At 43.6% G+C, this 24,343-nt stretch overlaps 2 protein-coding genes across 5 annotated transcripts in view; one reads left to right on the top strand and one right to left on the bottom strand.

The window, feature by feature from the left end:
* ARHGAP21 (Rho GTPase activating protein 21) overlaps window positions 1-18,191 on the top strand; it is a 243,186-nt gene extending 224,995 nt beyond the window's left edge. For all 4 annotated transcript variants that reach the window (XM_068235615.1, XM_068235616.1, XM_068235614.1 and 1 more), the window contains 3 exons: window positions 2,690-2,795; window positions 11,304-11,335; window positions 15,411-18,191. In XM_068235615.1, coding sequence (XP_068091716.1) covers window positions 2,690-2,795; window positions 11,304-11,335; window positions 15,411-17,066 — 1,794 coding nt within the window. In that variant the 3' untranslated portion in view covers window positions 17,067-18,191. The remainder of the gene's footprint in view (window positions 1-2,689; window positions 2,796-11,303; window positions 11,336-15,410) is intronic.
* The window catches only part of KIAA1217 (KIAA1217 ortholog), a 798,974-nt gene that overhangs the window by 1,669 nt on the left and 772,962 nt on the right, over window positions 1-24,343 (bottom strand). The window lies entirely within an intron of this gene.

Raw genomic sequence — 24,343 nt, 5'->3', positions numbered from 1 at the left:
TAGAGGCTGCTTTTGCATCACTACTTTTTGAAAATGCTAGTTCCCTGGTTGTAATAGCAATCTGCGGTTTGCAGTGCTTTCTAATCCCATACTTTCAACAAGTACACAGATGAGGCGTTGGCTTTTCTGTAGCCAGGGAACTAGCATTTTTCTGAAATAATTTACCATGTTGGTTAGGGGCTGTTTCACACCAAGAGCGCTTTTAAAGAGATTTTGGTGTTTTGAAAAGTGCTTGGACAATGACATCCTTAGGGTCATTTCACACCAAATCGCTCTACAAACACTACAATTTTGTAAGTGCTTTTTGGTGTGAAACAGGCTTTAGTACTCCATACTGCCATAATACCACTTCCTCAGTTTCACATAGAAGACAGAACTTATCAGACATGGTGCACTTTGGTGTTAACAGCCTGGACCATCAGGTGCAAAGCATCTGATTTCAGATTAGTTTCAGTTCCTCTTGTCAACCAATTTCTCCCTTTCTGGTTTTTAGTGCTGCTTAAAAGACGTAGTAATGTCACACTATACAATCCAGGTGGCAGAGGGTTGCACTGTAGCACATGCTACCAGCACTGCTGCATGCCATACCAGTGTCCTCCCCAGGCTCGTTTAGCTGGGTGCTCCACCCAGCTAATTTTGGTTTTCACCTCCTCACTCTCCTCCTATGCTGTAAGCAGAGTTGCGCTAACCCCCCATTGTGCCCCACCCAGCTGGAAAATGTTTCTGGGGAGAACACTGCATACTATTGACCTCGTTTGTTTGACTGAATGGGGTTGTTGTCAAAAATGTGAGTTACAGTGTGGTATGTGAGTGGGAGCAACAGACATTGGTTTCTATGCAATACCTGAAGTCCTCACAGATCTCGCACTGCAGCGCACTCAGTGCAACCAAACCCATAAGGGATAAAGGGAGTGCCTATTGATTGTAGAGGAATATACCATACATCCCTCAGATCTAATTCTGCAATGCTTTCCTGTTAAAGCATGACTCCGGGCTTACAATAAAAATCTGTAGGGATAAAAGATAATCGCCTTCCATGTAAGATCCTGCTCAGTCCTCCCCTGCAGATGTCTTCTTTTGCAGCTGTGTCTTCCACGGTGGGCATCAAATCCGAGCCCTCCTGGTAAGGGGCATTATGGGAAGTGGCAGATAGGGAAGCTATACCCTTGACGTGGTCAGACGGGTCAATAAAATCATTTTCTGCAGATCTGACTGATCATTGTTCAAGTCTGCCTGAAATCTTCCACCACTGCAGTGAAGATAGATTTATTATGTTTGACAAATTTTTAGGATCTCATTAACCTCCTTAGCAGTAATCATGAGTTCAGCTCGGGGTGAAAAAAACATGCCAGGAGCAGTAACCCCGAGCTTAACTTGTGGTAGCCGACAGGATGTCTATGCAGAGCAATGCGCACAGTGAACAGTTTAACTTGCCTCCCAGGGAATCACAATGTCAGCCGTCATTTTTTTTTCCTCTCCTCCGAGGCTCTGCCTGTCTGTCTGGCTTCATGACAACTGCCTGCAATTCCCCCCCCCCCCCCCCCCCCCTGAGGACGGAGGGAAAACTGCAGCGATGGATCCCAGGGAGGTGAGTGCTGGGCTGCTGCAGAACTCCCTAGCAGCATGATTTTTTCCAGATTTTAGGATCTAAAAGCATGCAAAAAAAATTGCTCTGCTTTTGGACCCGAACACCTAGAAAGAATCCATGATGCCAAGGGGGTTAATGGGTGGTGTAATTGGACAGAAAATTAGACATTTACGCCCCTTGCCCATATCCTGGCTGTGTGCAATGCAAGTGGTCGACGCAGCGAACGACACTGCTTTGTATGCGATTCTCCCTGATGTGGTTGTGATCTCATTTATTCATAATGCATGGAATTGCACTGAGTTTGCGTAAAAATCCATTCACCCATGTGATGCATAAGATCTAAAGAGAGAACCAAGAGCCCCCTACGGTGTAGTATTACAGACCAATGCTCACAAAGGCCTAGCTGTTGAGGAGAAGACACCTGTGAATTACACAGGAGAAGGGCTGAGACGGAATTTGTGCTTTGATCCCTACAGATTAATTTCAGTTTATGCCTGGAAATTCTAGACAGGCACAAATGGTGCAGGGAAATTTGGGGGCACCATAGGCCATAATGTGGATTACAACTATGGCGGCGCTCAGACAGTAATTTGGGCGGCGTCATAAGATGGCACCCAAATTACTATAAAAGCAGCGTAATTCGGCCACCAGCAATAATCCTTGGTGGTCTGCAGGGTGGTCTGCAGAATAGTGATTAACTCCGCTGGGACTTTTGCAGGAGCAGAGTGAGCTGTTTTTCGGCATTGCCCTGCACCCAAATTTCCTGGTGCCATTTTTGCATGTATGCCTGGATATTAGCTTTCATTTACTATTGCATTATCTTACAGTACGCTGAATGGATTTATACTGTATACTTCTAAGGTAGCTTTATGGAACAAGAGACACTTGAATGAATGTTTCCTTTTTTTTTGCACTTTGGTTAACACTAGCAGTATATATATTGCTGCACTAAATACTTGTCTTTTCTACCGACAGCCATTTTGTTAATTTCTTAGAAGTATAAACCTTGTTATGTCTACTGGCTGCCATATTGTTCAGTTCTTAGGAATAAAAGCTTGTGAATGTACCGATGTTCAAGAGATCTCTGTTTATTAACTGTAGACGACAGCCCAGGAGGAGGGCACAATAGACAGCCAGCCACTGCCCAATATTGACCATTTACTCCCGAACATCGGACGGACTGGGCTGTCCCCTGGCGAGATATCAGGTAACCCTTGCCTGCGAGGATGGTCTTACCCTGCAGGCTGACCCAGCGCACTCTGCTCCTTCTCTTAACTAACTATGGGTTTTTCCAACTGCGTCTGTCATCTGAGGTTCTATATTCCTTCTTGAATTCCAAGTCTTGTGTTTTCTGTGTTAATCTGCATTAATGGCTGTAATCTGTCCAGGTGCATCCTTTGAATTTGTACACCTTAAGGGAAGTCTAGCACAGGTTTTGTGTGTGCCAACTCTTTACTCACTTACATGGTTCAGCAAAGCTCTTGTCCTGCAGCATGTTGCAGCAAATGAGGGTTAAGTGTGAGGCCTACACTTTGGTCTTCTTACAACTATATTTGTCTAAATCACAAAGCCCATTCTTAATCCATTAGCAGCTTCAATAGAGTTATCTCATTTGAGATAAGTGCACTACTTTTGACTTCAGTTTGCAAAATTCTGTGTGCTGTAAGTTCTTGGAATACTTTGCTCTCTCTCTGCTGGCAGAAAATATAGAAACTGAAAGCAGAAGACCTCTGTTAGTGTCTCACACTGCCCCCTAGTGACAAGTGGCCATACATACACATTACACCCTTACTAATTAGAAGGAAACAAATGTAACAAAGAAGGAATAAAAAATAGTGCTAAAACAAAACAGTCTGAAGCATTTGCAAACCTCTAAATAAATTGCCTGCTAAAGGGTTAAAAAGAACCATCAAAGGTCTATTGAATTTGTCTATATTTTATCGATATGTATCCCCACATCCCATATAAGATGCTCATTTTATGCAGAAGACTATTCAGGATTATTTATCGTAGTATAGTTTGATACATATAAAGAAAATTGATAATTAGTCAAGTCTTCTAAATCAAGTTAAACGGTACAAATTTTTATTTAACATAGAACAATACAAACAATTAAAATTGTATATACAAAAGGCAGAACAGCATGTGCAGCCATCACAAATTGCAATAATAAAATAACATATCTTGACGTATCTATACAAAATCTGTCACGCATATATAATACAGGACAGAACAGGATCGTTCTAAACTGTGAGAACAGCTTGTAGCATTACACCAGGGTGGGCTCACAACAGTTTAGTGCCTGTAAGTCTCTTATATGTTACAAATATCTTAAGCCGAGGTTGTGATAATTCTTGAAACGTTTCGTGAACGAAAGAATATAGATTTCACTTCCTCAGGAGTATTTCCTTGCTTAGTTATAGAAGCCCAAAATGTAGGCTGGTATTTCTGAATAGTCTAGTATTCACAAATATTTTTCCGGTTTGGGATTCCAACTTAAGAATTAAGACCGATCCATACCAATATTGTGCTTACTTTGCATTATATGTGCAAAGACATCCTCTGGAAACCAGTTAGTTCTGCCTCAGCATCTGGCATGGGGATAGGATCTCCGGGGTGCGATATTGGTCTAACCAGCATTTCTGAGTAACATTGCAGTCTGTACACAAGCATTGATTGCATATATGTGCCCATAGCGAGTCTGTTTAGCTTGATGCTCATCATGAACAGGCCCACAATGCACACATCACCACAGACTGCCCTGTACCTTCTCACAAGGTAGTAAGTCGAGGTTTTCCTGATATTGACTTGCTGCCTTCTTAAAACAGAAGGCAGTTGTGATAATTCAGCTTCAAATGAGCAAATCAATCCTTGCTCTGCACTGAGGAGGACCAAAAGTCCGGAACAGGCTATCTGCATGTTGGGTGGATGTGGCTCTGTAAAATGTATAAGCTACAGACTCACTATACACCAGCGGCTCTGGATGTAAGCCTGGCTTCAGGGGCATAAAAGATAATTTGCATATTCAGTAGTGATGCATTGTGGGTAACCAGGTTTGCTCACTTAAAGCTGAATTATTGGAAATACCTTCTGGTTTAAGAAGGTTAACTACACTCTAACTTGATAAATCAGTTCACTTATTTTCTGTATCTTTTCTTAAAAGCTGTAAACAAATGAGCCATTGCTTTAAAAACATTTCCTTTATTCACATCCACATCCACATTATTATTAAAAAGATAAAAGCGTATGACTGAGGTAATGTGAGTGAAGCTGTCCCAGAAGTTGTCTACTTTTATGTTCGTCTCGGTGCATCAGTTTGTCCCGTTGTTCAGAGAACATAATTGACAGGAAGATGACCATAATGTGTTGGCTTACACAAGCCCTTCTGCTATGTTTGCTATGTATGTGCATCTCTTTATTTTTTTAGATTTGCTGTTCAAGTATTCCTATTTTATAAATGTAGTTTATTTGAGGAGTATGACCGCTGTAGCTTTAGCCACCAGAGAACTCAATTCTGACTGCATTTCAGAGGTGTGACATGCCAGGAAAACAGAATACAAAACTGGGCCAAGCTACCGAGCTTTAGCCAGCATAGGTATAACCTACAGAAGTACTAGAGACAATTCACCTATATTCCTCAGGGTTCCGGCAAATGTAATTTACATAGATTTCAGAAATGGCAGCTGTTGTGGGATTGCCTCATCTCTGGTTTTGTTTTCTGTCCTGTGGAGCTATATATTGCTTTGCAGCACTGAGAACTGAAAAGCTGACCAATGGTGAGTTCCCATTCCTCTCATGACAAATAGACAAGACAAATAACATTTATATCACACTTTTCTCCTGGCGGACTCAAAGCGCCAGAGCTGCAGCCATTAGGACGCGCTCTATAGGCAGTAGCAGTGTTAGGGAGACTTGCCTAAGGTCTCCTACTGAATAGGTGCTGGCTTACTGAACAGCCGAGATTCGAACCCTGGTCTCCTGTGTCAGAGGCAGAGCCCTTAACCATTACACCATCCAGCCACCACTCATGGTCTTCTCATTCCAGCACTGTTGCCCTCATTTAAATCTGCCACCATAGGAGGCTTCGGGAGCTGGAGTGCTCCCAAAGACAGGCAGCTCCGTGCTGCACAAGTGCATGGACAGTATTTTCAGAAGCACTCGAGCTTCCAATGCTTTACAAAGCAGTATTCGACCAACGAGTCTGAAACGTGGGCACTGCAAGGAATGGAAAGGCTCTACAGGACCTAGAACCTTTCCTCTCCGTAGGTTTTTTTAACTGGCCGATAATCCAATTGGTATAATAGTTTGTTCTCAATTGGCACCATCAACACTCTCCAATCTGATCACAATTATAGGACCAGAAGGCTGATTGCTAAAATTAGACTATTAATGTCCTCCCTTAGTCCCATTGATATACTGGGGATGGCAAATAACACAGCGAGGGTGATGCTGCGTAAAAAGAGTAACTGAGTCAAGGTATTGCCGTTATGGTAACTGGTGGCCACTAAGTAAAGCATCAGGGAAGTCTTCATTGTCGTCATTTTTGAATGGGTGTAAATTACAATTCTTGCTATGGAGCTCTGAGGAACACAACTGAACTACCTGGAGTTCTTTACCCAAGACATTCGTTACTTTAGGCACGTTTCATCAAGTGTCTCCAGGCTGGAGGACATCTGAAAACAGAAGTATTCTTGTGCTGGTCACTGTCACAATGGCCCAATATGGCCTACATAAGAGATACAACATTCTGCCACCACATACCAGATAAGTTTTATTAAACCCAGTCCAAGTTTTCAGGTTGACTTTTATGTTCTCCAGATATGACCAATGTTCTCCTGCTCAGGAGAGCCTTAGAGGAGTCAGGTGTTTTGTCTCTGCTACTGTGGTGGATCTGGATGAACTGACATCTTATAGTCAGGAAATATTAATGTATCTCAAACTACTCAGTCCACTGCTGGATGGTTTGTTTCTTTTTGACTTGTATTAGGTTAGGTGAAGACTATCTTCCTTGCAGCTCTGCTAAAGAAATGGACGATCACATGACTAGAAAACATTCCAGCTGGTCGCAAGATCAGTTGCAGAAAGGACTCTCCAGTGGTCAGTAGTAGATCAGTGCCAATTTTTCTAACTTGTGTGCAAATTGTATCCAGCTTGTTATTTAGTCACATGCACTTCTTGCCAGATTTCAATGGCTCAATATGAAGTTTGCAATTTGCAGCCAAGTTATGAAAAATGTGCATGTCATTGATCTTCTTTAATTAGTAGTCTTCTGCATCAGAGACCTGCCAGGAAGGTTGACCCGTTTGTTTTTGTATTCTGCATGAGACCCCTTGTGGCCATTTCAAAAAAATCAACTGTTTGTATAGCTGTGTTATGTGTACTAAAGTATTTCTTTGTTCTGTTTTCCTACTTGCCACCTATTCTTTGGCTAAGTACTAGTATCACAGGCAATCTTAACAAATTTCCCTTTACCTGCTGCTGCACTAACCAAAGCATGTCCTACCCCCTCCCCTCTCCCTCTCTCAGGTTGTCTCCCAGTAAAAGTAGAACTTGCCTAGTTCCAAAGGGGGGTGGTTTTTTTAATTTTCTCATCTTTCTGAGACCTTTTTTTATACTAATGTTGACACAGGCGAGATGGGCGGAGTCTACCACACAGTGATGTCACTAGTGGACTCGGTGATGTCAGTGGTGGACAGCTGGAACTGTAGGAAGAAGGAGGATTGCTGTCCACAATGTAGCTGCCTGGTCTGCAGAAACCCACGTTTTTTGTGAATGGACCTTACCTTATCCAGATTTTTTTTTAATTTAATATTTTTTGATTTCCTAACTTACATTATTTTTTTTTTAACAAAAAAAATTTGAATGAAAGAAAATCTGCATTGTACAACTTTGTTTCTGCTCAGAGTGTTATAACAGATCAATGCTACTTTCTTAAAAGTCTCTCTGCCATTTCTTGTTATTTCTGAAGCAGACCCTGAGGAGAGATAGCATGGTATGGTGTACTAGTCTTTCTGGTCATAAGCATTAGCCATGTGTCTATAAGGGGTGTGGCATGGGGCTTAGCACTTGCAAAAAAATAAAAGAAAAAAAAAAGTAAAACAAAAATGCACCTATGTGATTGACATGGTGGATCCAATAGCTGGCCCCGTTCTGCTCTCTTTATTCTTGTCTAGCCTCTTTCCCTGCAGAACAGTATTCAGTGTCCATTACTCATTCCATAACAGCAGTAGCATAGAATGGTGAACCATCCTGTTCTCTCTATGGGCCTCATGTAGCAAAGGACCTCCTGTAGCGGGACTAAGAACCTTTGTCTTATCCCAACGGCCACCAATCGGCTTCAGCCTTGTTGAGCTATGGAAGTCAGGTTGTGGCTGTGTGGGAAATGGCTGCAGTTTTTATATAGGGAAAATTTACCTCACTATGTCCTCACAGGAAGTTAGACTATATCTCCAACATGGACATAGACATCAACAGATGGAACCTTTTCTGTAGAGTAGGGAACAGTTAGAACCCCTGATAGGTTTTTATTGCATTTCTTCTTCTTCACTTCCTGTTTGCAGGGGGTACAGGAGTAGGGTTCATGTGAAAACTGTGGAAGTCCCAAGGACCAGACATACAATAAAATGTTCAGAGATAGCAGAAAAGATCTGGCACTAGACTTCACCAGTGAGGTGAAAAACAGCTGGTGGTGCAAACGAGGTCATGTGCTCCCCAGAAGTAGTATTAAGATATAGTTGGAGAGAAGATGAGGCACTGTGCCCTGAAAAAAACTTTATTCATCAGCCAGGCACTTAATACAAAAGTTCAGCAGAAGGAGCTGACAGCCGTTCCGCCTTTATTCATCAGCCGGGCATACAATACAAAAGTTCAGCAGTGGGGCCTGACAGCCAATTCCACCTTTATTCATCAGGTGTTTTAAAGGCACGGTGCCTTATCTTCTCTTCAAATATAAAATAAAATGTCCACAGTGGGGACTCAGTAGTAAAACCTCAAGAGGTTGTGATACATTCCCACACACAAAAACTAAAGGAAATGTTTTCTAGAGTGAACCTGATGTGTGTAGCATGATGAGATAAACATGTTTTTTTCTTCCCTTCCATGTTTTGAGCTCCTTAGGCCGCGTTCACATTACAAACGCGGACGGGCACGCACGCGGAACGAAAACGCGTACGAACGCACGCCATCCGCGTTTGTATGCGTTGCGTGGCTGATCCCATCACTGAAAAGTGAATGAGACAGCCACGCGTTTTGGCAAAAAATGCGTGCAGCATGCGTTCCTGGACCGCACAGGTCCGGAACGCATGCAGTGTGAACATCAGACAGTGCACTCTATGCAATGTCTGATGTCGTGCGTGTCGGCCACCTGCACGCGTTTCCAAAACGCGGCTGGAAACGCGTGCAGTGTGAACGGGGCCTTACTGCCCTTAAGGCCACTATGCCAGGGGCCCACTACAGGTCTCCAGACACTGTAACAATGTTTTATTTAGCGTTTGCAACAGTGGTTTCCAGTGCAATTTTGTTTTACGACATTTGGAAGCGCCGTACAATCTACTGGTGGCGATTGTACAGTGCTTCTGATTTGCAGGTTTTTTATTTCTCTTTTGTATTCCATGTTAATAAGGTTTTAACCACTTGCCGGGTCTACCGAGGTCAATATCCTTTTTGTTTTGTGCTGGGGGAGCCCGCCTCCTAACAAGTAGTTCAAACTTTATTCACACACGAAAATCTCCCAAAAAGTCACTGCAAAATCGCTTTTGAAAAGTGATACAAAAGCCATTTTCAGCACTCCTATCCTTTGTACTGGAGCGCAAAAATGCTACAGGACAGTCATTGGGATTTCACCAAATCACAATCGCTCCTGTGGGTTCATCTCCATTCACTTTCATCAGCATAGTGCTTTTTGGAATCGGTGCCGATTGCAAAGTTCAGCTGAAATCACCCTAGTGGGTCCCAAGGCCTCATGTAACATGTTGCGACCTATTCGACATTTCTCTTTGCTCCTTCTCTGCTTTCAGAAGTACTACTTATAGGAGAGAACAAGAAATGAATAGCTGCAGTTATTGACAGAAACAACTGCAATATTCAGCTCACATGCAGATTCCTGTTTTCTGAAACCATGATCTGCATAGTATTCAACGTTTCTGCTCATCACGTAATAATAAAGGGCCACTCCAGCGAAAAAGTAAGGCGTTACATTCTGGCAGAACCAACAGGTTTAGGTCTAGTCCATCTCCTCATGGCGGATTCTCAGAGTTTTCTTTCTTTTCAAAAGCATTTCCTGATCGGCAGTCAAAATGACAAATTTGGAAGTGCTTTTGAAAACAAAGAAAACCCTGAGAATTCCTTTGAGGAGATGGACAAGTCCAAAACCTGTTTGTTCTGTCAAATTTTAACTGCTTACTTTTTACACTTGAGTGGTCCTTTAAAACACACGCACGCACGCACGCACACGTACACACACACCACACACACACACCACACACACACGCGCACACATGTACACACACACGCACACAAACACACGTACACACGCACACACACACACGTGCACACGCACACACACACGTGCACACGCGTATATGTATGTATACACACACTTACACTAGTTATATACATGTTTATCTCTCCATGAAACATTCCAATCAGGATCACATTAAGTTATGCTGAAGAATATTCATTATTTGGTAGTGGAGGCAAGCTTTAAATTTGAGTAAACATCCAAATGGAAACTGGGCCAGTCACCGAGAAGTGCTTTGCAGTGCTGCTAGATTTGGGCACAGCCGGCGCCGCCATAGACTATAAAGGGAATCAGTCTATAGCGGCGCTCAGTGAGTATCGTTTGCACCGTCAGAAGACGGAGCCGAAGTTGCTTAAAAAACACAATAATTCGGCCTCCAGCAGTCGCTGGAAACCAAATTATTTCATTCCCCACCATCCATGGCGGCCTGGAGGGGGAATAGTAATTAGCACGGCTCGGACTTGTGCAGAAGCAGGATCAGCCATATACCGGCTGTATCCTGTGCCCAAGTCTCCTGCGCCGATTTCAAATGTACTCACCAGTCAGACCCAGTAGCTGCTGTTTAAAGGACCGGATCCCAGCTAATTAATCAGCAGCTACTGGGTTTGAGTGACTCTGTTTCAGCTTGGAGGACATTTGCATGCTTTCTAGCATTTGAAGCCTCCTCTCTGATTGGTAGATGACCCTTTCCCAGGCCAGGTATAGATTGCAGCTCACGGGTTCCCGTAGAAGGACTCATTAGTTCTGCTGTCCTGTGATTGGACCCTTCCATAAGTCCCAGCACCACAGACCCCACATGACCAAAGCTAGACTAGAGCTGTGTGTTTGGTGTTTTAGCTTCCTGTGTCTAGTTCTGGCAGCTTTCCGCTAAGATCAGTGTGCATAGACAGATCTTTCTTTAAATCTCAGTCTTTTCTTTCTATTCCTTTCTTTCTTTTTATTTTGAAGAACAGGGTTCCTTGCCATTCCTCTCATTGAGCTGGTTCTGCCTACAATTCACAGCATCCTTTCATGGCGGTGGCTTTCTGTGGTGGAGCTTGCATCTTTTGTGAGCTATGACTATCCCCTTTGTTTTCTTTTGCTTTGACACATTATGTTCTGTGCTTGTCCTTTCCATGAAGCCTTAGCATTCTTTGTAGCCACAGTGCTGCTTGTCGTACGCCACTGACAGTCCCCCTCTCCTCTTCTCTCCCGCAGATTCCGCTACTAGTGACTCAGCAAAATCTAAGGTAAGTCTTCACGTTCCCTGAGAGTTTGTCTTTTGAGGAGAATTCCTGGCTTAGAGTGAGTCTGAAGCGAACCTTAAAAAAAAAAAAAAAAAAAAAAAAAACACCTAAAGAGAGGGAAGGCTCTGGATCCTCTACAGCAGGGGTGCCCATTAGGTAGGTTGCGAAGGACTTCCTAGTAGATCTTTCCAACATCTCTCTCCTGGCCCCCTCGTTCCACCGCAGGCTCCTCCGTTTAAATCTCTTACTGTGGGAGGCTGTGAAAGTCTTTGGCAGCCCAAGTGCTCCAGAAGACGGGCGACTCCGTATTGCGTAAGTGCGCAAGAGAGCATGCTCATGCATGAGCAGTACGGAGTGGCCCGTCTTCAGATCACTCGGGCTTCCGAAGACTTCCAAAGTGGAAGAGAGCAGATTGATAACAGAGAGCCATAGTTGGAACGTTGGGACCAGTAGAGGAACAGGAAGACTTTATAGGACCCAGAGCCTTCTCCTTAGCTTCCTTTCCTGAGTGTGTTATATTTTTTTATTATTATTCTAGGTTTGCTTCAGACTCCCTTTAAAGTGACTCTAGGGTAAATGTGGGCAATATAAGACTGAGAATATAAGACTGAGAATATGAAGATAAACTCTATAATCGGAAGTTACTTACAGAGAAAACTGCAGTTCTGTTTTCAGCAGTTATGTAGACTGGACCTGATGTAGTAAGATGAGCTTCCATATTGGTCAGTAAAATAATGTCGCATGCAGGGACTAATTGAAAGGTCAAAGGGAGGAGACTTCCTCTTAACACTCTTAACAAGAGAAGTGCATATTTGTGTACCTATAGAACAGAAAATCATGATGGCTAGTGGTCATCTACTTAAATGATAATCTGCTCAGTTTCTATTGCCCAAGTTTACTTAGACCAAAGCAACTTGTTGTAAGATATTTAAAATGAGCCTCCCCTAAGGGATTTGTGGGGTGGGCTGTGCAGCGTTAAATGAACTTACCTATGGTGGCTGCTAGCCCCGCCCCGTGAGAGAATCCCATCTTGCAGCGGTCAGTGCCACACAGCCGCGGTTCAGAGTGCCTGGAAGTCCAGTGCATTCCCAGTTGCTAGTCTGTACCGGCAGAATGTGGTGTTCCCGACTGCCAGTCTGTGCCAGGAGATATAGCGTTCTTTGCCACTAGTGCATGCCAGGGGATGTGGCGTTCCCGGACGCTAGTGCATGCAGGGATAGGCACAGACATTAAAAACTACATTTCCCAGCATGCAGTAGTGGCCAGTGTCAAGCATCTCCCGGTTTGCACCAGCGGGCTGGAATGCTGCATCTCCTGGCATAGACTAGCAGCCAGGGAAGCGCTGGACTAGTGGGCACTTTGAATCGCATCATTGACTGGTGCAAGATGGATTCCTGGGGGGGGGGGGCGCTATGGAGAAGCTCCCATAGGTAAGTTAATTTAATGCTGTGCACGCCCACACACTCTAAGCAAAGATTTATTATTTATTTTAAACCCCTTTTCAAAAATGTTGCTTTAAAGAGAACCCGAGGTGGGTTCTAAGAATCCTATTAGCACAGAGAGGCTTCGTCTGCATATAATACCCAGCCTCTGTTGCTATACTGTTTCCCCCCAGGCCCACCGCGCTCTGCTGTCCCCCATAAATCAAATGTCGTGCTAGCGACATCGCTAGCAGACTGTTTACATCTACACTGTCACTCTCGCCGCTCCCTCGCCTCCTCTATATCGCCGCTCCCCCGCCTCCTCTATATCGCCGCTCCCCGCCTTCTTACCTTCCCTCCCTAATGATTGGAGGGAAGGGATGCAGGTGAGGAGCGGAGATATAGAGGAGGCGGGGGGAGCGGCGAGAGTGACAGTGTAGATGAAAACAGACGGCTATCGACACGCTGCGTGTCGCTAGCACGGCTGTGTGATTTATGGGGGATAGCAGAGCGCAGGGGGGGCCTGGGGGGAAACAGTATAGCAACAGAGGCTGGGCATTATATGCAGACCCAGCCTCTGTGTGCTAATAGGATTCTTAGAACCCACCTCGGGTTCTCTTTAAGAGCTGAGGCATGCAAGTCAACTGCAGCTACTTGTGCACCTGTACCTCTGTCTTCCGTTCCAGATTCTTATTCACTTTTACAAGCAAGACATGAACGTAGGTTGCACTCACTGTAACATGAAGTCAAAGGTCCATGTGCTGAGCCATTAGGAATATATTTATGCTTCTATCAAAATACCAGTGAATCCAGAAAGTGGAGCTAAACAAAGTTCAATTATGATCTTCTCTTTGTTCCCAACGTAATTTGTGTGTGTGTGTGTTTTTTTTTTAATGGGGCTGATTAAGACCAACTCAAAATTTAGTAAGTGTTCAACTCTAGAGCAAACCACTCAGGGCTAAGCTAGAGCAACCTGGGTGATTGTGTGATTTGTTCTGAATTTTAGGATCTAAAAACAGAAAAAGTTGCACTGGTTTTAGACCCTAAAATCTAAAAAACCCCCACTAATCTGAAGTGAGACTTATGCTGGGCATACACGGCATGCTGGGCAGGCTTATCAATCGAGCCTGATGGCTCGATTGATAATATCCGACAGGTCCGATGACCTGCCGGATAGATTCCCCGCTCGATCCCTGCCGGCGGACAATAGCGGGGAATCGAGCGGCTGATAAGGAGCGCCGGCGGGGACGAGCGGAGACGCAGCGGGGGTCGGCCCGGCGGCTAATCGACCGCCGGATCGCCCCGTGTATGCCCAGCATAATATGGAGGCTGCCATATGTATTACCTTTTAAACAATACCAGTTGCTTGGCAGCCCTGCTGATCTATTTGACTACAGTAGTGTCTGAATAACACCAGAAACAAGCATGCTGCTAATCTTGTCAGATGTGACAATAATGTCAGACACCTGATCTGCTGCATGCTTGTTCAGGGGCTATGGCTGAAAGGGTTAGAGGCAGAGGATCAGCGGGGCTGCCAGGCAACTGGTATTGCTACAGCGCTGCATAATATGTTGGCACTTTATAAATACAATAAATAATAAAATAATTGCTTAAAAGGAAATATGGCAGACCTCATATCCCTTTCGCTTCAGGTGTCATTTAAGGATATGAAAATAAAACCTTTTTTTTTAACAATTGGGGAAGCTTTAACTGCTGTCACATTGTTGCCATTTTTGTAACCACTAATCTCATATTTTCTGTACCGGTGAAGTGGGGTAAAATATCCAGTAGGAACCCAGACAGCCATAAACCCTGCCCCCTTTTCTCTCTCTGTGTTCTTACACTATGTACTTGTTTAATAATGGTGTATTTATACTTACCTGGGGCTTCCTGTGAGGTGCGTGTCCTCCGGTTCTGTTCTCTCGCCAGTAATCTAGCCAGTCGTGCTCTTCTGTGCATGTGAGGCCGAGCCACGCATGTGCAGAAGAGCACAACCGGCCAGATTACTAGCGGAGAGGATGGCAAGGGGACAGTGAAGGGGATTGTCCAGGTGTTCACCTCATTGGGCTGGAGGAAGCCCCAGGTAAGTATAAACAATTGAAGATGTGATCTAACGACTATCCAACCGTTTCAAAGAAGTAATCAGCTAGCAGGTTTGCTGCATGTATTGGCTACATTTACAGGATTATTTATGGCTTACAGATACTTTAGTAAATCAACCCCATTGTGTACACAGTGGCGTAGCTAAGGAGCTGTGGGCCCCGATGCAAGTTTTACAATGGGCCCCCCCCAACCACTCTATACATAACAATTGATACAGCGCACCAAAACCTGCCAATGGCAACTACAGTGTCAGAGGTGCAAAAAGGGGATGGGGAACAGTTTGTTAATGATTACCACTGTTTAAAGCATCAATAGAAGTGATTATTATGAGCACATGACCAATAGAGAGCTAATACTGAAGTTGAGGAGGGCCCTTCGGGGCCCCTCTGGCCCAAAGGGCCCTGATGCGGTTGCTACCTCTGCAACCCCTATTGCTACGCCCCTGTGTGTACAGGTTTACTGTTTGAAGGTAGCTGCTTTATCTTTGCCAGGTAATACAAAAAGCACAGTATGCCATTTCTAATCTCCCATTTTTTTCCCCCCATCATTTACAGGGTTCTTGGGGATCCGGAAAAGATCAGTATAGCAGAGAGCTGCTAGTGTCCTCCATCTTTGCAGCCGCAAGTCGAAAACGTAGAAAACAGAAAGACAAACCCCATCCGAGCAGTTCAGAGGATGAGGTGGATAGTGTTTTTTACAAAAAGGATCTCTCCCCAGTGGAAATGCGCAAGCCTGAGGCTAGAAAAGGAGACACTAAAAAAGAGGGCAACGCGCCTCGAAAACCTAAAGCACTGACTTTGAAAGACACAGATGCAAGTCCGTATACGGACGATAAACTTAGAAAGGACAGTACACCTTCCGACGAGACAGCTCCTTGTCCTCCGAAACCCACGAAATCTCCAAACCTGATGCACAGGCTGCCTGTGCCACCCGGCGAAATAAAGATGTTCCCTTCCCAGGAGAGCATCTCTGATTCAGGAACAGTTCTCAGTACTTCATCCCAAGCCTCCATGCCCAAACCAAAACCTAATGCTTTTATCAGCTCTGAAGTAAAAGGCAATGACTTCTTCTCTGCAGATGTGAGTTCCGTCACCTCTGACTACTCCACCACCTCTTCGGCCTTCTATACGGCTGGCCTGGAGCCAAATATAAGTCCCGAAGTCCAGTCTGTGGCAGAGAGCAAAGGTGAGGATGCGGATGATGAAAGAAGTGAATTAATCAGTGAGGGCCGGCCTATGGAAACGGACAGTGAAGGTGACAGTCCAAGTGGGGGTTATGACAGGCAAGGCAAAGGGAAGGAACTGTGTCAAGATAGCCGTCGAAACTCTGAAGCAAGCGCCAGCTGCACAGAGGGTAGTTCGACTCCACGAATGGACAGTCGACTGTTTAGTTCTCACAAACTTATAGAATGTGACACCTTATCAAGGAAAAAGTCTCTGCGACAAAAGACAGATAGTGAATGTTCAACTGATGGCAAGAATGTGGAGTCCTCTGCAATCTCCATTGTTGTGGAGGCACCCAGCACAGAAGAGCCATCCAGCCATTTGGACTTGGTGAAAAGTGACTTGGGCTTAGTGGTAAAAAGTGAACCAGAAAAGCAGGAGCCCGCTTGGAAACTCAAGATAACAGATAGGCTTAAGCTGCGTCTGAAAGCTTCTGCAGATGACATGTTTGGACTGGAACGTCAAAAAGCACACTCAGCTGAAAACCGGAAGAAGAAAAACATTAGGCGGAGGCACACGCTTGGGGGACAGAGAGACTTTGCCGATGTCAGTGTTTTAAATGCTTTGAAAATTTACGAACCCCTTCAGGGAAGCAAAGGGCCAGAACTTTCTGCCATGGATCGACTGAAGCCAAAGTGCCCATCTCAAGACCAATCGATCTCAGCGTGGCTGAAACGTGAACGTTTACGCACTAGCACATCAGAACTCAATGCTGTAAATCCCGAAGAATCAGTTTTAGAGAACACTAAATTAACAGGCCCTCTGTCATCCACCCTGCCTTCGTCGTCATCCCAAACCAATTCAGCTGACACCAGCAACGCAATCGAAAATATATCTGAAGTCTCCCCCCAGTCTTCAGTTGACCAGATCAATGGAGAGAACTGCCCAAACAAAAACAAGACCAGTTTTAGTCCCACAGTAGATGCTCATCCACACAAGCTGTCTGGTACCCAGGTAGTCCGATCACGGTTCTACCAGTACCTTTAGATAAACTACCCTGAAGTAAAAGTGTTTGACTTCAGCTAACATCTAGAAATATGCCTGAAGAAGGGGACTAGATCCCAGAAAGCTTGCATAATTTAACTTCATCAGTTAGCCATTAAAAGGTATTACTTTTTAGAAGACTTTTTTCTTTTTTTTTCTACCTAGATAAACTCCCCCAGAATCAAAAACAGAAGTCATCAAATGCTGTCTCGTTAATTTAGAGATAGGCAAGCTGTTTTTCTCTCGACAGATGTAGAAGTTTTTATTGTATTTCGGCAATTTTCCCCCTTAACAATCGTGTCAAATTACCACCTAGGCACTGTTTCTGTCTTCTAGTTGTTAATGGAACTTTTATGATCCGTGAACGACCATATAAGGTCCTATGTATCTTGGTTTGTGCCTGAATTATTATTTTTTTAAATATTATTTTTGTTTTTCTGCAGCCTGTATTAAGGCTGAATTCATTCATTAGCTCTGTGGAATGTCTTCGCAGAGCTTGACTTGCGGCCAGAAGAACACGACTCCTTTATAGGAAGTGCTTACCAGATACGAACAAAAAAGTTTTTTTTTTTTTCTTAGTCGTTGTACATACCTTATTTCAGTAACCGGAGGTGTTCTTCATTACAGTTGCTTATTATGTCCTTTTTACCTTCTTTTTAATTTTAGTCACTCGGAAAAGTGCCTCATTATGGAATCATGTGGTTAGTTAGGGTGCCATATTGTTACTGGCTAGCTAGAGGAACTGTGAACGACATCAATCATGTGACCACCGTACCGATTTCCTTTACAGTTTTTAACAGTTGGATTCAGAGCTTCCATTGGTTACACATTCCAATAGACCCTTCACGTTTTATATATCTATACATACCGACTTTTAATATGGACTTTTGAGTTTTATGTGACTTGAATTTTTAATCTTTCTGTAAGATACAGTAACTTAATGTACATATATTACATTGTGTATCTTTTCTTCAGATACCAGATTTGATATAAATGTTGTATGATAGGCATGTAGATAGGAAATCATGGGTGGAACTGACTTCTTTCATTGCATGAAGATCTCATCCACCTTGTACCATGCCTGTGTGCATACCTACTTAAACACTGGAAATAAAATTGTTTTGTTGATTTTTTTTTTATTTTACTTTAATTTAAAAATTCTAGGGTAAATATATATATTTTAATGGATGGATCAGTGTTTCTGCAGTGTTCTTCAAGAGGTGCTGGGTGGGGTTTCTTAGAACTTAACAGTCCAATAAAATGGCATGAGGCACATTCTCAATGTAATTGTGTTGACTAGTATAAACTAAGATTGCCAGTGAAACAAAATTTTCAAAAATCCATGTGGTGCTGTGTTCGTTTTCAGTTGTGCACCTATCCGCACAAACTTAGCAACACTAGTGCTTCAGAAGTTTTTTGTCAGCAGGTTGTAGTGTTAAAATGTATCACCACCTACCTACTTCCGGTGTGCCACAAGTCCCACCTACTTCCGGTGTGCCACAAGTCCCACCTACTTCCGGTGTGCCACAAGTCCCACCTACTTCCGGTGTGCCACAAGTCCCACCTACTTCCGGTGCGCCACAAGTCCCACCTACTTCCGGTGTGTGCGCCACACGTCCCACCTACTTCCGGTGTGTGCGCCACACGTCCCACCTACTTCCGGTGTGTGCGCCACACGTCCCACCTACTTCCGGTGTGTACGCCACACGTCCCACCTACTTCCGGTGTGTGCGCCACACGTCCCACCTACTTCCGGTGTGTGCGCCACACGTCCCACCTACTTCCGGTGTGTGCGCCACACGTCCCACCTACTTCCTGTGTGCGCGCCACACGTCCCACCCACTCCCTGTGTGTGTGCGCTACAACTCTACCATACTTCCAGTGTGCTATATGTCCCACCTCCTCCCAGTGTGCTATATGTCCCACCTATTTCCTGAGAAGTACAAGTCTGCACTCGGAGGACACATTTTGTACTGTAAAGTTTGAGATGCTGTAACATGTGACGTTTACTTTAGTGCTTACATTGGACGTCACATTGTCACTAGTGATGGTCATGTCTAGGATAACACATGGAGAAGCATGTGATTTGCTTGATCAGCTGATAGATTTGCAAAGCTCTGATTTGCTGTGATCACCTCCTGCTTTAGCACATGATCATGACTAGCAAATCATAGACTTACATATCTATCATGTGACCATACTGATCACATGCTTCTCCATGAGTTCTCCTGGACATGACCATCACTAATGGTCACAAGAGATTGAACCACCCACTCACTGGCTGCATCCTGAGGATAAGCGCTGCAGATGATTTTTAGGAGTACATTTTCTTCTATACTTGCTGTTTGATTTTGCCTCATTCCATTTTTAGCTTAGTGTGGCTAATCAATAGATCTCTGAGAGAGGATTGCTGCATGAATGGCTATCAGGTGAATGTCTCATCCGCTAGAAGTTAAAAGGGACACTGACATATACATAGACATTTAAGGAGTAAGATTCCTATTTTTATACCCATCTCTGGGCAAGAACAAACATGAAGTGAGACACTGCTCGCGCTCTCATGTTTATTGTTATGCACTTTGTCATAAGTAGGACTTATTCGTCATGACCGCTTTAAAAACAAAGTGGAAGTGTTGCTAAGAGCAACACTTTAAAGCACACCTTAAAGGGATACTGTAGGGGGGTCGGGGGAAAATTAGTTGAACTTACCCGGGGCTTCTAATGATCCCCCGCAGGCATCCTGTGCCCGCGTAGCCGCTCACCAATGCTCCGGCCCCGCCTCCGGTTCACTTCTGTAATTTCTGACTTTAAAGTCAGAAAACCCCTGCGCCTGCGTTGCCGTGTCCTCGTTCCCGCTGATGTCACCAGGAGTGTATAGCACAAGCCCAGTATGGTCTGTGCCTGCGCAGTACGCTCCTGGTGACATCAGGGGAAGCGAGGACACGGCAACGCAGGCGCAGGGGTTTTCTGACTTTAAAGTCAGAAATTACAGAAGTGAACCGGAGGCGGGGCCGGAGCATCGGTGAGCAGCTACGCGGGCACAGGATGCCTGCGGGGGACCATTAGAAGCCCCGGGTAAGTTCAACTCATTTTCCCCCGACCCCCCTACAGTGTCCCTTTAACTAGGCTGAAAAAACAGCCGACATTTAGTGATGTTGGCTACCAGTATGTAGCTACTCGTAATCAAAATTTCCTAACTACTCCTCACATTGTGTACCTTACTGATATCACCAACCTAGAGAGAAAACTGCCAAGACTTTATCTATGCATTGTATTTTTTAACCGACTGACCTAAAGTCATGCATTGTGGGTTTTAATTCTCACTTATGTGGATATAAAAGTTGCAAATATGTTTTAAGAAAGTAAAACTACTTTCAAGTCCAACTACAAAACAACCCTTATGGTTTTGGTTTTTATTCCTTGTCACTTTATATGGAGAAAACCCAGATAGCATACAAGAATCCTACCACAAGAACAAGCTGGTATCCTGGGGAAAAGCAGATACTTGAGGTAAGTGGTCTATTAACGCACACAACCATTAAATCCTCTGCCCTCAAAACAAGAGTAGGGACTCTATGGAGGAAACCTCAGTGCTAGCAAATTGGTCCAGTCCAAAATGCTCCTGTCTATATTGGAAGCTAAGATCATTTGTTTTTACAACTGAATACCATTTTGCAGCTTTGTTGTTTTTATTGCTACAAGAGTTGCTGTGGATGTGTTCTTTGAGTGCAGAGGTTTGATGATTGTAGGATTTTAGATGGCGCTGCTTCTCTAGAATAATATATTGTGAATTCTAAGATATTTTCTTCCCACCTTATATGTAGTGGGTGTGCCTCTTGACCCCACTACTAGTAACTAGCACAATAATAAAAAGGAAAGGAGCGCAGGTGATTATATATTTAAAATATAGCAACTTTATTTTAAATTAAATTAGTTCAGCAGAGGATATAACTCATACGCCTACCCCACATACAAAACACATTCCACATATACATGGGAGTTAGGCGGTGCCCTGGTCTAAAAATGTTTTCCTTATGAAAGATTTTGCACAAAAATATACATGCACGTCACTAAAAAGGCTGGTTCCGCCTAAAAAACTGTTCCAATATACATATATTGCTTGCATGCAAGGAGTTCCAGCAAGGAATACAGTGAATGCCACCTACAGTGTAGACTTTGATATCTCCAGTGTCCCCCCAGATGTATCACTTATCCGGAATAGCCCGAGAGTCCACTCCACAAAGTTCAGGGTATCCCCAAAACGACTTCCACCGATGTAATACCTCCACTGCTCTAGGGCGACACAAACGCCACTACTAGTACAAAGTTTAGCGGGAGGTAAGTCTGTGGTCGTGATCAGCGCTTCCGGCTCTTGTCGTGACGTCACTATTCTCAGTTATCCGGCACCTCTCGCGGGAATTCCACTTCCGGATTACCTCACAGTGCGTTCATCTGAGGACGGAAATTCAGTCTTTGCGTTCCACAATATCCTACTGCTCTTCCTGATTTCGTAAATGCTAGATAAGGAGCAAATGATGTCTGTAGATGGTCTTAGCCACCAGCTTAGGTACTTTGATGGTCCTTGGGGCGCCCCTACGGACTCAGATTGACATGTTTCAACATCTGCTGCTGTCTTCATCAGAATCAGTACCTCTACCAACTTCAGTGGACTCCATCTTTAAATATTATACAGACTCCTCCCTTTCCTCCTCCGCCATTTTTTCTGAAACTATACACATCCTTAAAGGTGGCAGATGTATCTTGATCCATTATACTTCCACATCATGTACAGGAAGAATATAAAAAATATATAAAAATATATATACATATGTAATGAGTAATAAACAATAAAAATATATATATATATTTATATACACAAAAAAAATAATAAAAATTATATAATAAAATAAAAATGTATAAAATAGAGTGTATATAGAATCACCATAAAAATCTAATGTTGCATGGGAAACAGGGCACCATCACTCCCCAGGGTCACCACATAACCTCCCCTTACATACTGTACATTACATTCAACCTCCTCATAGAAACCCAAAGATCTCCATCTCTTCATTTAATCCTTTCGGGGCCAAGGTGTCGAGGTCAAAGAGCCATCTACTTTCACCCCTTGACATCTTTGCTATAAAATTCCCGTTCAATTACCTCTATTCCAAAGAAAATGGTATTATACACACTACATGAATGGTATCTTTTATAGTGTTTAGATAGAAGGTGTTCCTCCCAGCCCCTGCGTATATTATTAAAATGTTCCCCAATTCTTCTATGGAGCTCCCTTTTAGTGCGTCCTATGTATTTTTTCCCACATGGACAAATCAAACAATAAATAACCCCTCTGCTGTCACAGGTTATTAATCTGTCAATCTCATATTCCCCTTGTGGTCCTTCCACTGATTTTATTTTGGGGTAACCTCTGGTGCTACGTAGGATTTTAATACCCAAAAGTCAAAGATTGCGCTCCACAACACAGTCACTTATATTTTAAAACTATTATTTCACCAGTTTCTTTTCAAATAGGGGATCCGCTGGCTCCTAAAGAACACATATATTCTCCAATTCCAGTTGTAATCCACTTAAAGCCGCAATAACAATCCAAATAGCCTGCTTTTCCACAGATAGGAGGTATAGGATTTCCTTGTAAAAACAGACTTCACATAGTACAGCAGTGCATGAGCTAAAGAACACCTCGTGATCACTCCAGGGACGGTGTATTGGGCCTCAATACAGAAACACTTAATGCTTATGCGGTACTGCGCCCCCGTAATGGGTTACACTCACCGTGTTACCTCTTAATCTTGTACATCAGCCCTCCAATCATCTGGGCATGTTCTCTTTAAAGAGAATCTGTATTCTAAAATTCTTACAATAAAAGCATACCATTCTATTCATTATGTTCTCCTGGGCCCCTCTGTGCTGTTTCTGCCACTCCCTGCTGCAATCCTGGCTTGTAATTGACAGTTTTAGGCAGTGTTTACAAACAAAAGACATGGCTGCTAACCAGCTTGTGATAGGCTCAGAGAAGCTCAGTCTGTGACTCATACAGAGCCTGCAGGGGGTGTGGAGAGGGTGTGTATAGCTTCTCCCTATCACAAGCAGAGCAGCACATTCTTGCCTGAGCTAACAAAGGAAAGAAGATTAGATAACAGAGATAATACAGCCACTGTGCAACTAGGAAAGGCTGCAGTAAGACGGACCACATTGGAACAGGTATAGGAACTTATAAGATAGAAGAGAAAAGGCTGAACATTTTTTTTAAAACCAAAATCCAGATAACATAGAAACAAGCGCTTATCTGAATGTGTCAGCCACCACCGCGGACGGATCCCACTGCATGCTACAGTCCCCGCTTGACTCCACCAACTTCCTAGATTCGTCCCACGTGACTCCAAGCTCTGCCCATAGGAGGGGGATTTTTAATCTAAGTGGGGTGGAGTTATCCAGGGATGAAAGGTCTTTGCTTGACAAAGGGTTGAAATATGCACCAAAAAAATTATATAAATAAGTTTGGGGCATTTGTAGATGTACAAAAGTTTGTGCGGAAAATTAATTTGAGGAGGTATTTTTTGGATAAAGAACGACCTGTATCAAGGGTGAATCAGATTGGAAATTATACTCACACCAATATGAAAAATAATTCCACATTCAATCCCAGTAACAATGCGAGTCAGCATACAATTAATGTGTTTAAGAATCTGGTTATCAAGGGCCTGAGAGAAATCAAAGTCCCCAAATATAGGGACCACTCAGAGGAAATATGTGAATTATTAAAGGAAAAAGGGGTGGTAATACGTCCTGCGGATAAGGGGGGGGGGGGGGGGGTATTTTAAACAAACAGTATTTTGAGGAATTGAATAGGTTAGTACTGGATGAAACGACCTATAACAAATTAACTTACAACCCTACATGGCATTATTAGCGTGAGTTGACGGAGATTTGAAAATAGGTTTGGAGAAAGGATACATCAGTGATGGGGAGTTTCAATTATTATTGCCCAAAGCACAAGGTCCCCATTATATACCAAATCCCCAAAATTCATAAGAATATTGAGGCCCCACCTGGGAGACCTATAGTCAATGGTATTGGTTCCATCACACAGAGGGTGTGCCAATACCTACAACCTATTCAGAATCAGAATCGTTTATTTCGCCAAGTACAATGGGGGTTGTACCCGGAATTGTTTTTGGCTCATATTGTAAATGTATTGTAAATAAACTGCCTAGAGTATTAAAATATACTAAGCACATGCTACAGTTAACTGAAAATAT

This window comes from Hyperolius riggenbachi, chromosome 5 (genome assembly GCF_040937935.1).
Source record: "Hyperolius riggenbachi isolate aHypRig1 chromosome 5, aHypRig1.pri, whole genome shotgun sequence".
Classification (NCBI taxonomy): domain Eukaryota; kingdom Metazoa; phylum Chordata; class Amphibia; order Anura; family Hyperoliidae; genus Hyperolius; species Hyperolius riggenbachi.
The sequence above is the reverse complement of the archived record's forward strand: the minus strand, read 5'-3'. Positions and strand labels throughout refer to the sequence as shown.